This window comes from Sipha flava, unplaced genomic scaffold (assembly GCF_003268045.1).
Source record: "Sipha flava isolate LNK unplaced genomic scaffold, YSA_version1 65_pilon_pilon, whole genome shotgun sequence".
Classification (NCBI taxonomy): Eukaryota; Metazoa; Arthropoda; class Insecta; order Hemiptera; family Aphididae; genus Sipha; species Sipha flava.
In genome coordinates this window covers 1,577,587-1,597,258 of record NW_020273605.1, presented here as the reverse complement: position 1 = coordinate 1,597,258, position 19,672 = coordinate 1,577,587, and the positions used below count along the sequence as shown (strand labels likewise).

At 31.7% G+C, this 19,672-nt stretch overlaps 1 protein-coding gene across 1 annotated transcript in view; it reads right to left on the bottom strand.

The window, feature by feature from the left end:
• Window positions 1–12,424: 12,424 nt before the first annotated feature.
• LOC112691693 (tetratricopeptide repeat protein 25) overlaps window positions 12,425–19,672 on the bottom strand; it is a 22,300-nt gene continuing 15,052 nt past the window's right edge. Inside the window, exons 3-6 of the mRNA XM_025566052.1 lie at window positions 18,060–18,192; window positions 17,038–17,187; window positions 14,290–14,526; window positions 12,425–14,156 (exon numbers count right to left, since the gene is read on the bottom strand). Of these exons, the coding sequence (XP_025421837.1) occupies window positions 14,041–14,156; window positions 14,290–14,526; window positions 17,038–17,187; window positions 18,060–18,192 (636 nt within the window). The 3' untranslated portion in view covers window positions 12,425–14,040. The remainder of the gene's footprint in view (window positions 14,157–14,289; window positions 14,527–17,037; window positions 17,188–18,059; window positions 18,193–19,672) is intronic.

Sequence of the window (19,672 nt, the reverse complement as noted above, 5' to 3'; positions counted from 1 at the left end):
CGTCCGCGAGCCAGGGCCGAGACAATCGGTGGCGCAACTTGACTTTAAGAGGCCCGTGTGAACATTTCCGTACTGGGGCCCTTGTTTGTTTTTATAATTATTATTATTATTATTATTATTTATTGTTATTATAATAAAACAAATTTAATATGCGTACGTTACGGACTACAGTAACAATATCGTAGGGGATAAAGGTAATATCAAAAGTGATCTTGGGGCCCCTGCGAATCGCATACCCATCTCTCCCGATAATTGAGCCACTGGAGACGATAGCACCAATATTTAAAGGGGCGACAATATTTTTGCAGTGATTCTAAATAAAAGTAAACCGATTATTTTGCATTCTTAATGGAAAATTATTTTTGAATAAATAAAATTATATAAAAAATAAATGTATATACTATAAAATCGTTTATATTATTTAGTAGCGTACAAAATGTATAACTGTTTAAGAGTATTTTATTGAGATATCGGTATTGGTTTAATCTTGATTTGTACGAGGATGGAACATTCAGACTGAACGATACTAAATTATTTACGGGTATCGCCTTCGACTAACGTAGTAACTAACTTAGTGTATGTAATTATAACTCAGTTATTGTTTTGGATTTGATATTAATCACAAATATTGTATAATAGTGTATTGAAACGCTGAAAATTAATAACGAGCGGCTTTTCGATGAATAGCCGTAGATACTTATTTTCGGTTTTACAATTTCAGGGAAGAGGGGCGAAAAAATGTTGTTGCCCCTGGGCGGATAAATCTTAAGTACAGCCCTGCAAAGCCGTACCATGCCCTTTTTTGTCCTGAAGCAATGCGCCCCCTAAGTTGTGACCTACGGTTCTGACCCGAGGTGATCGCGTGTGCACCTGTTGTACGCGACGATCTATAATATAGATTCTACGCTCGTGCGCACGTAATCGGAAGATCGACGGTATCCGCGAAAACGATATCGGTGTCCGCGCGTGTTCCCGGAACAGTTTGTTTTTTGTTCAGCGCGGTTCGGGGGTGGGGGGGGGGCGATTTTTTTCTTTATTTTAGATAATCGGTAACGTAAAGACGTCCATTTCGTCGGAATAATTATGAAATGACGTTTGATTCCGTACGATCGAAAAGAAAGTGTTTACGGGAAAATGAAAAATGTAAAAAAAAAACCCCCAACATATCAAAACCTACGCGGTCATCGGATTTGCTGATATTCTAAATACGACTTCTATACGGACGATAAACGGTTAGCAGCGGCGGTCGGCCCCGAATTATACCGTACATTTTTTCTCGTTACCGTGCTTGCATCCATGTCATATGGACTATCGTGGACGGAGATTTGATTGCATTTGTCTGGAAGATTTAAGCGTTGCTTTACATGATAAACCCCCGCCCCCTCAATTACAATATTACATGGAGTGCACACTAACTACTAAATATATTTAGTATATGTATTACTACCTACATAATATGCACTTTGAAAATCAATCATTTATAGTAAATCAAATTAAACGTTTATTAATTACAATGGATAATTTATTATTTTATAATTTGTGGAATAAAACACCACCATTCATACACAATAATAACCAGCAATGTAAATTCGTTCGTTTATCTTAAATGTAAATCAAAATTCATGACTTGGGATTTTTCCTGTTTCATTAAGTGTGCATATTTTTAATATGCACGGATTATCTGCCGGTCACCGAGTAGTGGTCGAGTAAAAATGTATTAATAGGCCGGGGACCGGGTATCGGCCGGGTAAAAAATGCAGTATTACACCGAGTACCGGGCAAGGGCGGAGTCTTCATTACGATATAGAGCACTCGGATCTATCGGATGATTGTCGGGTGCCCGGATCATCTCTACTCCGAACAGTATGCGAAAGTGAGCGAAACAGATGAAAAAATAGACATTGAAAATTATTACGGTCAAGGTGAGCACGACGATACGTGTACACATGCGTATGCATAAGTACACGTTTATTGTGGAACCACATTATTACAGATATACTGATGTGTTTGCAATTATCACTCGTCCGCGTTCTAGAAAAAAACCGCATTTTTCCAGATCTTTCACTTGAACGCGATAAATCTGCCGAGAGTATTAAAAAATATTTACTAATAATTCTACACCAAGAACTGGACTCATGTTTCGCTGCGTATTCGCATTCGTATTGTTTTGTCTAACTTGGCTTGTAAGTCCCAGAACTTGCGGAATAAATCGTGTAACGATCACATAGTATACGGACCGATGTAAAAGTAATGATACTGAAGTGCAATGCGAACGGCCTAAAAAGCGTTCGGGTTTATTAAAAATAGGAATGTCGCTCGCGTTCGTGCGTTCTATATTTGATAGTAGGTAACGCGTAGGTACTGTCCTATACGCCGTGACTCGATGTCCCGCGCAACAACAAATGATATTTTTTGTTTGTTTTAAAAACGATTTTACTGAGGACGACGTTTGTTAAAAAGGCTGTGTCTCGCCCGTCTACCTATTTTCAAAATCGATGAGTCTTGTATGGACAGAAAACGTGTCCTTAACTAAAACTTGAAGAAAATATTTTCAAAGAAAATCCTAACTAAGACACACGGTTGTTAAAAAGGCTATGCCATCTCTGTCCAATTATAACTTCAAGGTTATGATAGTTAACGTGTCTCTAATAAATTCGTTTTTCATTTTTATTAAATTTTAAATTATAACCCTACAAGGAACTCTGTGTAATACAATTTTTAATATTATACTAACGATCAAACCAAAAATAATAAAAGTATAAATAAATTTCAAACTCAATTGTTGAAGGGTAGTGGAAAAATATATTCTAATAAAATATAACAAAAACGAAAAAATCACTACGTCTGCTTGTGCGGTGATTAAATTGCGTAGGTACGAGAAAATTCTTGTTCTCAAAAAAAGTCTTTAGCCTGGACTGACAACTCGAAAATTCGTCATTGCTCTTTTTGCCCGGAAGCGTCTACTCCTTCCTTCCTTAGTCTACATTTTCTATATTATACATTATAATTTTTACTATCCCCGTGTATGTGCTTCATCGACACCTTATAGTTATTTCCCAATATTATAAACATGAAAATTTCATAATTTTATTTATGTATATATTCTATTACGGCCTCTACGCATGACCGGCACTATTCCATGCAATATAACCTATTGCGTTTCATACAAATGACAGTAACTACTCTGCGAAGTATCAAATACTGTACGAATTGAAAACTTCTACTTTTCTCTCCGAACGCCTGTCCAAATAAAGCTTAACGTATCGATGTTTCCGAAAGAAATAGTCCCAAGAAACAATACTCATGGGGATAAAAAACAATACAAAGTACAAAATTCATCACCTATAATAACAGTTATTTTTCTTATAGTTAAATAGTTATATGTACGTTCAATCGATCGAAGTTACGACGGGTACGGTACTTACTCGAAGTAAAGTCATATTGCATGCACTTCGACACTTGATACTTTTATATACTATAGCAGCGAACGCGTACGCCATGTGAACGAGATGTACCATATTATGTAATAATATGATAATTTGTATAGTGTCACACCGTTCGTGTTTTATTTGCGGGTGCATTATATTATCGTTATTATTATTAGTATCATCGTCGTCGTCATCATCATCATACGATATCGTTTCGTCATCGTTCCACTAGCTTGGTTTTTGTGTTATCGTCGTGATGACCACGACACGTCCTTAATCCTTGTCCTTGTGACAAATAGCTACTAGTCACAGGACGTTTGCAGATATAACTTGTGGTTGGGGGAAGGTGGCAGTAACGCAGTGATTCTAATTAATATGTAAACGTGTGCGCCCGTCGACTCGCCCGTGGTTCTTCGTGTGATCACGTCATCGTACTACAACAACGTCAGATGTACACTATCGTTTAGTTCAGTCTATCTGTGTATTATTCGCATATTATATCGTTTTAATGAAGTAAACATGATTCATCGGAGGTGGGTCTGCGATGAGCGTATAGCGATCAGCTCGTCCCGTACACCATTCGATCGATTCGTCACGTATTATTTTCGTATGCACCTCCGTAATGTTATTGATCTGCACGGGCGTCGAAGCAAGTTAAAAAGTTTAAATCAAACCAACACTTAGAGATGTATACTGTGTATATATACATTATATTAACGATTTAAGCACATTTTTTCTTCGATTCGACACATTTGTTTCGTACCAGTAGCGGATGTAGTATTATTTTCATGGTGGGTGCTATTTTACTAATAACGATCATAAATGGTTAACTTTAGAGTAAAAACGAATTAATAATTTGAGGCTTTAATGTTCAGGAAAATCAGTTGTGTTTTATGCAAGTACTTGTGTTGGGGGAAAATTGTTTATTTAATATTTAATTCATCATTTCACTATACACTGGTATATCTGATTTTCCAAGTAATTTATAATACTACAAAACAATTTCAATACGCGCAACGGTGGGTACTTCAGCTCCCTAGTAGCCCTCCCTAAATCTTCCATTGTTTTGAACAGAGGTATGCGTTTTCGATAGTTTCTGGTTTTTCGCCTTTGTTATGACATTTATAATTGTATGTGTTTTTTCAACTTATTCTTGAAAAATCGAAACAGTTTTTCGCTTTACGATTCGTCAAAGATTTTTGATTTTTATTTGATTTTCTCTCTCTAATGCTTAATGATTTGAAGAAAATAATGTATTTATCCAACCTTGTTTATTATCAAACGAAAGAGTCGAATACAAATTAAAACAGGCAAAGTATTCATTATGATTTACCTATATAGATACTTATTTATTCGAGACATACAAATAATAAATTCCTAATAATTATTTATCGTTGCATTTTTTAATTACCTTTGGAAGGATTCATTGAATTATAAATATGAAACATTGAGAAATTACACAAATGTATACATTTTAATACAATTTATAACATTTTTTCTACATCTGGATTGTTGTTTGAACACCGGAATACACGCTTGGTTGGAAAGGAAGGCGTTTCTGTATGATCTATGTTAAACGTCAGTGTACTTAATACTAATTAAGCTCGTAATATGCAAATTTATAAATTATCCTTATACCAGTTCCAGAATTTATGGATGCATAGCTTATTTTTGCCAGAAAATGCAGAATACGATTAAGCACCTTTAGGTATATCAAATTTGTTCAAGTAAAAATTGTAATATGAGTTAAATGCAACATTTCTGAGTGTACAAGAAAACTTGGTAAATCTTCTACGTAAGTGTCATTCTTCTTGGTGAAAAATTACTTATTAATTACTTAATTACTTATTATTTTAAATAATTTATTGTAAATATTTTTTATTAAAATAAAATAAACGAAAAAAACGTATTTGTAATTATATATTGCTATACAATGTAAATTACTTAAATAATTTACAAGCTTGAGCATTTTCGCAGCACATAAATAGTTTGTGAAGGTAATTGTTCACTAACAACACTTCATAACATAAATATACCTATTTATAATTAATAACCAAGTAATTGTATAGGACTATATGGAACGCTGAGAATAATATATGTGGATTAGAGTCCCCTCTGCCCTCTTTTGCCACTTTAAACCCTGGGTATAATATTACAAAAACAAATACGACTGATGTGTATGATATTATATGTAAATAATATGAAACATAATTAAAACAGTTATTATGATTAATATAGTCATACATAAATAATGATGTTATTATATACGACTAATGGGCTTTAAGGAATAGTTACCAGTAATGGGGAATTCGAAATATAATTACAGTTAAACAAAATACAACTTACATAATTGTTTTCATTCTAAATATACCAATTTCCTAAATAACATCAATAATTTATATTTTTTTATATTTATTTATTATCAATGATAGTTGTAATCTGTACAATAATATTAATTTTATTATTATTTTTCTCATTATAAAAAAAAAAATAGAATAAAATAATATTTACCAAAAATATTTAAATTATATTTATGAGATTATTAGTATTTAGCTCAGAAATTTTTATGTGCAATCAAAGACAGAAGCCATAACGTATCCAAACGAGTTTTTTTTTTTTTAACATTATGTATCCAAACGCGTCATGTATCTTTAATACAGTTAGATGGTTTGATAGTTAACTACCAAATTGTTACGATTTGTTTGCCTACATGGACTACATTTAAGTATGTGCATAAGCGTAATTTGGAAATTTATTAGGGGGGGGGGGGCAAAAATATAATTACATATCTAACGAAAATGGTGTCCGAGACTAAACGCTTTCTTAATACCTACATATAATTATACAAAATTATTCATTTACTAAAAATAGATAAGCGAAAATTTAAGATTAAGATTTAAAAAAAAAAAAAAAATTATAGTAATAGCTATAACCAGCTGCAGCTGTTTTGTACTTATTTTAAAACAAGGTATGTTAAATAACAGAGGGGGAATTGGCCCTCCTAATTTATTCTAGGAGACTTTCCCCCCCAGTTTGCCCCTATGAGTATGTGTAAACATTTTCGTCATCTTGAAGCGGCTCACATGTTTATCGAATATTCAAAGGAAAGCTATGAAATGCATGACCTACTTTGTTCAGTATTAAACTAGGATTGTCTAAAAGTTGTGCGTTAACACTGCCGAAGATGCATTGTTTGTGTATAATTATAATTTTTTATAGTACAACTGTTTTACACGTACAAAATTATTCTTCTCTTTCGTAGGTTTTTATGGTTTTTACAATTTTGTTGAAATTTATTTTATTGTTTAAATAAAATTAACTCTACAAAAATAAATATTATTATTATATAAATGAACGGTGAAACAAATTATTTTAGTTAATAAATCACAATGTTACACGAGCACTAGGGCCAAGACAATTTTTACGGCCTCGAAATGGATAACATATGTTTTATACACGATCGTGATCTAAATGTAGATATTTATTTTTGACGTCCTTTCAGAATATTTAGTATTTATATCGAATATAATAGAAGTTTGAGAAAAACTAAAAATAGATAGGCATATGACCTAATTTATAAGAAATCGTACGCACGGATAAAAACAACACTGATAGTGCGTGTTGATAAGTTGATTGTTTTTGGTAAATGTACAGTTTTACTCTTGTTCGTAATTTTTTTGTTTTTTAAACCTACGTAATTTTGTTTTGATTTATTTTACAACAATAACCAGTCGGAAACATAACAACCGAACGTGTAAGTGTGTTCGTTTTCGGTCGCAGTTCCGCTTTTCTGACACAACACTTGGGGTGCACGTTCGAGAGGCGATGAAATATACTTTGAATTTTGTACAGGTCATCCAACCGAATTTTTATACGAAATAATGTCGATGCGTTATCTATATATTTGTCAAAGATGCTCTCGGAAATAAAAGTATTTTGATCATTGGTTTAATGTTTTTACGTAAAAAAAAACTATATTAACTTCGAATTTAAGCCTTTTTAAGATACTTTAATAGTTAGAAAATATATGTTAATTAGCTTATTATTACATTTAGTACCAACTAATATATACTTACATTGATTTGTTCGGAATATAAAGTATATGCAAGAGCTAATATTAAATATTATTTACCATCAATAATAATTTATTAATTTACATACTTATATTGGCTATATACGTTAAAATATTTTTCGTGCCACTATTTTACAGGTGAACTGATCACATAACCTTACGATAAAAATTATGATTTGAGACTGTATAATATACTAAAAAAATAGTGTTTCTAATTGTACTTGTGGTTATATAATATTGCTATAATAATCATTAAAATGTAATAATTTATTGATTTATATAGATGATATATATTGGAGTCTATATTATGTTTATCTCGTGGGAAACTACTACAAAGGAGAGATAATCACATTACTCTTCTCTAAATTTATAACACAACTATAAAAATATATTTATTTAGGTATATGAAATGATGTCACTGAATTTTCACTTATGGTTGATATTTAATTTAATTTAATTTACCTATATATATATATATTTTATATAAATAGTATATTATGCTTAACATTAAAAAAATATCATTTTTAAGATTAAAATAAAACTGAAAATTGATTTTTATCCATAAATTATACAAATATTTTTGTATTTTATTTGTATATATGAGTAATTATTTACAAAAGTGAAATATTTTCCTTTAATTATTTATCTGGATTGGTGTTTCGTAGATAACATTTTTACTTAATCTATTACACTCAAATGAAATACATGCCGTAGACTTGATTTGTACATGATTATAAGGAAAATAATATCAATATGAAATAAAACATTTTCAATAGAAATGTTTACTATATCTCAAATATGAGAGACTCTGCAGAATTCTCTTACTAAAAATGATTAAAGTACAATTGCAAAAATGTGCTTGAACTATATTGTGTATTCATACTCGTAAAAATTTATGGAACGAGGACTGATTTTTTCTGTACAGTGATTAGCTATAAATTATTTGGAAAAAAAATTAATTAAATTACAGATTCGGAAAAAAGTGAGTAGAACACTAATATATTTTTTTTGTATTTAAACATAAAATATACTAAATACTATACATTTTAATCTTATCATATAGTTGTTGTATATAATTTTTAGATTCTGAGTAAAACAAGGAATGTATTGATTTTACTATGATGTATTTTTTCTTTTTGTATGTATGTACTCGATTTCGACCGGAAGGAATGCTTCGATCATCATCAAATAAAAAGTAAAAGATAGAAAATAAATTCTAGTTGATACTTACGAGTGTCAATTTTTTTAATAATAGGAAAAATATAATTATTCCGATTCGTATATAATTTTGATCATATTTGATTCACCTGGTATCAATATATATAGATATATATTAAATCCGGTCTTTAGTTATAATATTGTTTTAATATTTATCAACATTCAATACGTTCTATAAATTATTCCTATACGTTTCCGGTGTAATAGAAATATATCCTACATAATAAAGACGTATTTATACATAATGCGTTTACGTGACGATTTTCTCCGAAAGATCTTCCGGTTTCTAAAAAATCATATTCTATGACCGTTATAACAATCACGTACAAAACTCACAGCACCTCTTTTGCCATTATAATAGTATTTAATAAGATTTGATTGATTAATAATTAATAATATCAAAGTAAACTTTGATGCGGAGCATCACGTTTGTTTTAATGGAACTAACAATACTACAGTAATTGGCCACAACTAAAATACTAAAGGTTAATTATATCCAATTTTCGATATTTGGTTTGCGATAATAGGTACTATAAACGAAATAAATTCATCCATAAAAAAAGGTCAGATATATCACAATCATAGCATAGAATTAACATTACAATCGTGACGTTTATCTCTGTGACAGCGCAGACACGTTTGATAAACGTTTATATAACACATTTATAAACAGTTAAACGAACAATTAAAGCGTGATTCATTAAATACTTGAAAGATACATTAATGATGCTATTATAATACAATATGATTTTGTAATGCACATTGGACGGAAAGCAATATTAACGCCTCATTATGTAATTTATAAAATATAGATCGTGAATTAATAGTATAATATTTTCTATACAAATATATACATAAATAAAATGCAAAGATTAACCACTCTGTAACTAATTACTACATCTCAAAAACGACAAAATGGGAAATTAACATAAAATTTGAAACAGTTCGATAGGAAGGTATTTAAAGAAATTAAGTGATTTGCTTGAGTCGATTAATTTTGCGCTTAAATAGCTTTTACCGTCAATTCGTGTTGTTTCGGGTGTTGAAAGTATAACAGACTATAATTTATAACCGAAAGTAATACCCTAAGTCTGTTCAAGCATGACTAGGCGTCAAATAATATAAGGTAGTAATCCATTAAAATCAATGTCCCGGCCAAGACTGTTTCGTGCAAAGCCGAGGTAATTCGGCTAGTAAATCATTTCAATACAGATAATATATAGTACTATATACGACGTATATTATTTCCATGTAATACAAGTTCAAATAGGTTCTTAAAACACTATACAGAAGAAATACAAATATAAGTGATTATTTTCTGCTATGGAATCATACACGTAATGACGTCAGAATATATGCTCTATGATTAATTTTGTTTCTTATTAACAGAAAGTAATGATTAGAAAAACTTAGCCGCAGCTTGCAGAAACAAAACCGAAACGGCAACCATTGTACTCGGTGCAATTCAGTAGTTACCTCGTATGAGTGTCTATTTATAAAGTTTTTTTCCCATTCAAGAATATTTCTTTGCAGACTTTCCTACGCCTGAAAATCAACAATTATACGAAAACATCAATCGTAAACGACACGTACCGGTAACTATTGTGCTTTATCGGTTGCGTACTCGCGCGTGGTAGTGTTGCGGAAACTTGAATGGGTTACGTGTTTACCGTGTAGCGACGCAACACATAATGCTAACAACCACATATGATAGCAGTCGGAAATTCGACGCGGAACTGAGCGTCGGTATAGTGACCGTACCGAGTGTTGAAGCATGCGAAGTGGCCCTACATATAGGGCCGTAACAACCAAATATTGCGCCCGGGGTGAAATTTCAAAATGCGTCCTTAAGTATTTTAATTTACAAAAATAAACTGAATATTTTTTATAAACGCAATACAAATAATGATTTTTCTTTATGATTATGTAAGCGCCTGTTAATTTTATTTAAATCAATAACTTATTAAAATATAAATATACATTATAATTATAAGTAGGTAAATAGGTATAACATAATTATATTTATAAGTTATATAAGTAAATACATAAATATATAATATTACTTTTATCTATAATTAATAACTTATAATTTATAATTTATAAATAACAATTAAATTGCAAATATTTAAGTTTTGCGCCCAGGGCATAAGCACCTATAGCCCTCCTTTGCTACGGCCCTGCGTATATATGGAGGTTCCAGGGGGTACTTAGCACCTCCAGGTTATAAGTTAGGATTCCCAGTTGGTTTCAAGGTAAAAATGTTGTTTAAAGAGAATTATTTTGCGTTCAGTAGAGAATGTTTTTATTCCGGTTTACTTCGGTAATGCACTAATGCCACGGACGTACGTTATACATGTAGGTACGCAGTAGGAGTATTGGGTAATTGGGTTTGTCAGGTTACCAATTCATAAAGCTTGTGGTTGAGTTTATTTTTTCACCGTTTTCCGGTGGAATACTGTTTATAATTTTTTTTCATGTTTACCGTCTAGCGGTTTGATCGCTTATCGATAAGGAATAATGACACTAATAGAATAAATAGTAACATAGACAATTGTTAAAATGGTAAAACCAAAACGTTTTATGTCAGATAAATGTAGGGGGTTTCGGGGGAGCTTTGTGTCTCGCGGATTTTCTTGGGATGAATAATTTTAGCATTCACTAGTTGTAAACTATACTCTAGATATAAATTTGGTAGCATTAAAAATGAAAAAAAAATATTCTATACAATAATGCTTATAAGCTTTTATTTGATATAATATCATGGTTTCAACTTTTACTGCTTACATAAGAATATTAAACATTCAATAAAATATTAATTTGATAACATTGTTAATAAACTAATTGACAGAAAACAATTTATTATAAATATTACTATATGTCACTTCAAATAAACAGTAAAACGTTTAATGCAAAAAAAAAAAACAAAGAGCAATTAGCACAACAGATTTATGCTATATTTATGTGTACAATAATTGTACTTAACATTTTTCTATATATGATTTATCCTTAAAAAAATACTTTTTAGTATAAACATATAGTAATTATACAATGTGAGTATTTTAAATTTTTAAAAAATAATTTAAATAATACGTTTATTATTCACTTTTCTGCTAAGCACTACCGTGATTTATTCTACTTTTTCGAAATTTTCTTACACATATTTTAAATAATAATATATTATCATATGCAATTACAAATAAATCGAAACTTTTCAATACATACTTTATTTTCAATAATTTTTTTTAAACTAATTCGCATAATTCAATAAGCCATAAAATCAACTAATTATGTAAACGCTGAGTGCAGACTTAATAAATAAATGTAAATAATTCCCAAGCACATATGGATTCAAGAAAAAACCTTGTAGTTATTTATGAACGATTCGAAAATTATTTAATGAATATTACATGTATGCGTTTTTAAAAACGATCGCAAATAATCATGACGGATCTGTGAAAATGAACACATAAGTGATAAATTAATAATCTTTAAGCATTAATTCGTGAGGCACTAACAACAGTTATTAAATTAGTTAAACAGGAACTCTCACTACACGAAAAGTAGTAATATTTACATCGAATCATCAGTAATTTACCATGATGAGTAAGAAAAACTATAATAATATTTATATGACTATTCAAATAATTATAACAAAGATAATTCATACCATTTTATTAGTATTCCACCATAAATAACGCGCATAAGATAATTAAAAATCATTATATTTGATGCGTGACACGGAGATGTACGACATTTTTACATTGTAAAACGTTCAAGACCTTCAAGTTACACTTTGTTATGCGATAGTATGTTTAAATAATATTATTGTATAATATTGCTATTGCCTATCGTTATACTTATTGATGGTGTATTGTTACGTATTTCTTTCAGCCCAATAACAATTTTTATAAAAAACAAACTATACTATATTTATATTAAATATTTATCATCTTTATTTTTTTATATCTCCTGAATTACGCAAACCACGAGAAATTCAATAAAATCGTGTACGTAAATTCTACTAATGTTGAAATGTTGAAATTAAAATGTTTATACCAAATAACAATACAGTTGATCATTCTGTGTTACTTATGTATATGTAATAACTATGTATAACTATGTACGAATTAAGAATAATTTCATTTTTTTATTTATTTTTTATTTTTAAGAAATAAAACTCTATAGATACACTGTTCGTATTACTATTCGTAGTTATTAACTATTATTTTTATTACTATTATTATTATTAACTCAGCGATATTACCTTATATTGGTATAAATCAAAACGTAGGACATCACCTATACATGTATTGCATAACGGCTAAAAATTAAGAACATCATTAACTTTAAATACGAATTGTTAGCATCGCGTGAGGTATACACCACTTTAAACTTTTACGAACTTTTGTTTACGCAAAAGACAAAAGTAATTAGTAAGCAATTACCAGTAAGTACTTTATACCGAACTTAAGAACCAAACTCTTAGTAATCATTTTAAATTTGAATTGTTCAAAACAAAAAGTTAAAAAAGAATTCTTTTGAGGTACGATGCACGAATAACTATCATAAAATGCACAAAAAAATAATTGTTGATAGATAAATTGAATTCTATTATTCCTAGAATCAATTTATTTGAAATGAAACATAAATTGCACATAATACTAGAGTTATGACGCAAAATAATTTATGATATTATCATATGAATTGTTTGATTATAATATTGTATAGAATTACAATGTGTATGTGGCAGAAATTAGAAAGAACGTGTGAATTAAATCCATGAGCACGATTGGTCGTTGAAAATATTGCTTTTATTATAGTTATAAAAAAATAAATCAATAAATATTACACATGCATCATGGAAAATTGGTAAAGATTACATGATTATCATGAAAAATGTTTCAAACAATCCCAGAAAATTTAATAATCTATTTTAAAAATAATTGTGGTTAAACACAGAACGTCTGAACATAACTACTATTTCGAAATGGAAAATATTTAATTTTTGATAATTTTTTTTTACATCTGTGACATAGATATAGACTATAGATATGATATTTAGGCATATAAGACTTTTCATTCAAATTCTATGGTTACGAATGTTTACGCTTTTTCTTGACGGTCGTTTGAAATGTTGTTACATTTTAAAAGAAGTTAATGCATCGCGAAATATGTTACAGCGTAACAAAAGTATTCAAAGTTTCCTCAATATTTTCCACCACCCAGTTGATTTCACAAAGTTATAGCAACATGTAGTTGTACTAAATATCTCAAAAATAAAATAAAACAAAAGTATAACAATTGGGGTTGGGAAGTGAACTATTATACGATGAGTTTTTGTTGTTTCCAGAACTCTTCTCGACCGTTCAGAAAGTTTATGCCATCTTTTGCTTCGGACAGTATGTAGTTGTCGTTTTCTTGAATGGCGCTTACGATGTCTGCATAAAAATAAATCACAAATCAGAGATGTGTTATAATCTCGGAAGTTATATTACATCTAAAATAGTAATATATGACTATTGTAATATCATGTAAATGTATATATGGATATTTATAAATCGACAATATTACTCGGATCTATCGTCAAGTGTTCCAGATAATCCTTGTCCACGCACAACTCCCTGAGCAGCATTTTCGACTGGTTCTTGGTGGCCACTGACGATTTGGCGTCTTTGTGGTGTGACGACGATCCCGTCACAGCCAGCAGCGACCTTCTGCTGCCGGAGACCTTTCCTCCGGCCGAGGTCGTTTGACTTTTGTCGATCCCGTCATCCTGTTGCAAGGCGATCGCTATCTCCTTCATCTTTCCTGCGCAACGATGTCATGTCGATTATATGACTGCACAAGGATTGTATATGGAATAACGCGCGGCTTACGAATCGAATCGAAACATGAAGTTTAGGACAAATGTAAACCTCGTACCTCGAATCTTAACATTTTCTCGGTATTCATTACCCACTAAAAGTAACAAATTATTACTTGTGGGTCGTTTATTCCTTGATTTATCACTTTAAGTTTAGTTGGAAAAATTGAATCGTTTAAAACATTGTTCTACGCAATATCTCTGTACGTATTTATTAATAATACGTGGTTATAGAAATTCTTAGTGATTTTTCTCCTATGTTTAAATACTATTTTATAATATTTGGTAGCGATTATTTGCATTTCGATTAATTTTTCCTTCGACATTGAACCGATAAAATGCAATGGTCAAAATAGCGCACTACGTTCTCGACTATTTATTATTTTTGATAAAACAATATTTAAGATCGAAAATCTTATAAAAAAAAAAAAAAATACATGTTTCATTGTGTTACGTCGTTGAAACACTAGTTACAAGAATGATAGATGGAATAGATTATACACAAATTTATTATAAATTGTTGTATTTATAAATACTGCAGTATTTATGTCATGTTTTACGATTTAAACGTTAGTATGCATGCATGAATCACAATTGCTTATTCATAACGCCGTTATCTGACATAATCGTTACGTTTTGTAAAAATATGATTTATTGACACATCGTTCGTTTTTGAAATAAAACGATTATCGTAAACTCAACATGGAAATAACTGTAAGATAAACTAATTTTATTTTGGACACACGCATTTGTTAATAATCAATTTTAATATTTAAATCACAACATCTTTGTGCAAACAAATTACCTATTAAGTTAGTTATACAATAAATATTTGTTGTTGTTGCAGTATTTGAAAAATAAATTTCGGTCATCAAGAAACTTGAGTAGTATATATAATAGACCGCTTGGTGTAAATAAACATTCAGCTTAGGTAGATAATTAGTTCAATATTCTTAAAATTAACTCATTATAATAACCGCGGCTATAATATCTCAACAAATCGTCTATAAAAATGCATCAAATATTTATTTACATGCAGTTAATGATGCGTGAACGTATATATTTTACACGTAAATGCAATTAATGCATGATATTATTTTTTTGTCGTAGAATACGATTTACAACGTTAATAATTGTTTTTTAATTCCTCTAGAAAATAAAAAGAACTAGGAGCTGGGACCATTTATATAATAGGCATACATATATGCATTCAGCTATATACATTTATATACACATATATGCACATTTGATAATTGTGCGTTCCACATATATAGCTGGACACTAGTGGAGACTATTTTTTTAACATTGTGCTTAACTAGTACTGAGTCTAAGATATTTGAACTTATAGTTAACAGAGATGTTATTTCTAAAAGAAAGTGTTTTGATCAAAAATGTTAAACAGTTTTAAACAATTTATTTGAAACGTCTTCGACATTGTTTAAAATGTTTAAAACTTATATCATTAATACATGTGTTTTATTTAAATGTTTTAAACTCATTTTTAAATAATTTAGAGTTATTGTTAAAACTACAGAGCATGTATTATACATCTAGAACTTAGGCAATTGTACATTGTACAATATTAATGACATTGATTTTATCGGGCGTCGCTAGTAAACACATTTCTTGTGCTTCGGTGCTTTATGAGCCACTCTCAGTTAATCACAGATCGGAAATTACTCGTTTTTAAAACTTTTTTAAAACAATTTAAAACAATTAAATAAAAACGTGACATTTTAAAAAGAAATAAAAAAAAAAAAAAACACGAAACATAATAACTTTGATAGTTAATAACTGATTTGTGGTTCAGTAATTTTACAAGAGAGTACCTGGCACGTTGTTGGTCTGACCCCAGTGATAGCCGTAAAGAATAAAATTCGTTTTAGTTCTATATAGTTTTTTTTGTGTAATTATAAACATTATCTCATGCTCAAATACACGCTGGTTAAGATATGAGTTTTTATTAATAAGTCGTGTTCAACTGCTGTTCGGAGGTTTGAAAATTAAATAATGATATTTATAAAATTAATTATGGTACACTGTTATATTTTATTAGCTTTATTACTATTATACACTACATATATATACCATGGGATTGCACTATTGTGTCTTAAACAAATACAATGAATATTCCATTGTCAATATAATTATAGATATGGAGAATTGAATATTTATCACTATATTTTGATGGAAAATTATCTATTAAATAAAAAAAAAAAAAAAATTGGTAAAAACATCAATCATAAAAACTAACCAAATTAATTTCCCTAACTACTTTGATGATTTCCAGTGAATTTTCGAAATTATTATCAGCACGAAAAAGTCTTCGAAGCGTCGAAGACCAACAATATACAGAGATGTTAACTAATTATAAAAGTTAACATAACGAACGTTTTGTGCGTCATTTTTTAAGCAAACATGGTGTATATTGCACGGGCGAAAGCTTTTGAACTTACCAATAGCATTTTCGATGGCTTCTCTTGCTTTTTGCACGCCCAACCGGAATTGTTCTAGCTCAGGTCGGACGTGAAGTCCCCTGTGGTAAAACACAAGACTGTGTTCGAAATCGCCGAGATGGTACAACGCTTCTGCTTTCTGATAAATGGCTGTGAAAATAAAAAAAATAGGACCTATAGTTGTGGTAAAATAATAGACACACATCGCAAGCAATATCTGCGGAGAATTGTGATACCCGTCGGCGTAGTGTATCGATCTGCTTACTAATTTTCACAGACAAGGATCAGGTAAATTTATTCATGCTGTACACTGTCCAATGAAATACATTAATAACTATACTTCCATTAGTGTATTACGCAAAAACATATTTCAAATAATAAAAATAATTTGAAAATTATAATTTTTGCTACTATTTAAAGGCACAATATTATTAGCAATAAAAAAATAAACATTTTTAATCAAACATTTTCTTTCACGGCGAATTACAGGGCCGGACTGGGTCGAAAATTTCTACTAGGGGAAAAATAAAGAAAGGCCCAATGAGATATATCAAAGGTATAAAAACAGCTCTAAAAAAAAAAAAAAACGTGTATTTTCGTATAAAATGATTGTATATTATTTTGATAATTTGAACACTAAATATTATTATTAAAAATGAAAACACCGTTTGTTTAATTTTAGACTATTTCCAATGCAATCGAATTAGAAAATGTGTCTATGTCTGTCAATACAATGAGCCTAAACCGATAAACCTAAAATAAAAAAAAAAAAACTTCTTAACGAGTACAAGCGGCCCCGTTCAATCAAGTGGTACACCGGAAAACTCCCGGTATCCCGCCTGCCCAGTCCGGCGAATTATAATTTTATATTTATATTTTATAATTTTTCTCGACCGGTTTGATCACGGCTAGCAGTCAAACTCTAGGAAATAATGTCACCCGCCTTCAGTGAGAATCGAACATTAGAAATCGTAACCGACAACAAAAATTTTGTATTGTACACGAAAATGAATTTACGTTACCTTTTAGGTACGTGCTGTCCTCGTTCAACGCTACTTCAGCGTCTTGCAAGGCCAAACGCGGTTGTCCGAGTAGGAGATAGCATTTGCTTCTGGACACCAAAGCCGTTTTGTCGTTGGGGCTCAACTCTAACGCCTGTAAAAATAAACACATATAATCGTCGAGTGCTGCGGAGCGTGTCATCGAGCTGTCAACACGCGAAAGTGACGGGCGCCTAATCGGATGCATATGATGCACTCTGAGTTGTCATACACTCTGCACAGCACTACGGTTCCAACGAAACCGTTAATCAATTTTTACCGTCAACGCAGTATTTTACCATATTAAATGCAAAGCATATTTAAATACTAAAAAGTTCGAAGTGACCTACAAATAAACCTCGGAAAAAAGAGCGAACCGAATTGTAACGTTTGAACGAAAAAATATTCACTAGGTCACGTGTGTTTGATGGATTACCCCTACGTCACCGTCGATGGGAGTGAAACGCCGTCAACGTGGCAGCGTGTTCTGGCGCGATTGGTTCCCGCTTTCCGAATACCGTTTGTACGATTTATTATTTTTCAGTTTTTGTATTTATCCTTTGCACGAACCACACCGGCCACCAGCACGCGCATCGAGACACGGGTTAGCGAAAGACCAGTTGCTTGTGTATCTGTATTCCGCGTGTTCCACACCGAAAACAAGCCAAAATATCGAACGCGTCAATCGTAAACAATCGCGTTGCAATAACATCCGTCACGTAATGTCGTTCGATCGGTTCGTTCTCCGGTTCGATTCCCGCGCCCGTATAAGTCCGCGGTCCGCGGTGCACGCCAGCACAGGCAACGCATCGATTACTCTTTAAATAGCAGTCGAAGCGCGTTAACCGATTGTGAAAACGGACGAAACCATGGACCGCATTAAGTACGCTGGTTATCCGGGAAAACGATATTTTTTTTTTCGTTGTCCTCGAAAAAATGAATCAACACGAAATGAAACTTTCACTATGTGTGCATACAAGCGCGGATCTAGAAATGAAAAAAGTGGGGGACTAATAAAGTGAGTTGCATTCGTTGCGCATGTCGATTTGTACGAAGTTTTTCTGACAACCGATTTTTTAAATACTTTAAGTACCTATATCCGATACAGTTCCATCTAATGTGTCTAAGGAGAGGAGGGCTTCGGCCTACATGCATAACTGCTATGGGGGGGGGGGGGGAGTTATTTAACCGTTAGAAAAAACTAAGTCCGAGCTCAAGATCTTTCGACGTTTGTATTCAACTATGAACGTTGTTCCGCCGTGACGAAGTACACTCCGTTCCGGCAACGAACGGGACGGACCGCTTGCGGCTCGCTCCGGGCGAAAATCAACCGACGGGCGTGCTCAGCCGTATCACGCGCACCGGCTCCTAACCTTATCGATGAACTCGAGCGACACGCGGACGTCGTTGACGCAGTGCCGGGCCAGGGCCAGCAGTGTGGGCGACTCGGCCGTGGACGGTATGTGCAGCGTGCGGCTCCGGTCCTGCCGGCGCTTCATGCGCAACGAGGCCTTGATGTCGCGCGTGCCCAGGTTCACGGCGGCCGCGCGGTCCTTGTCTGTGTACACCTCCTCGAGCAGCCGGGACCGCGAGTC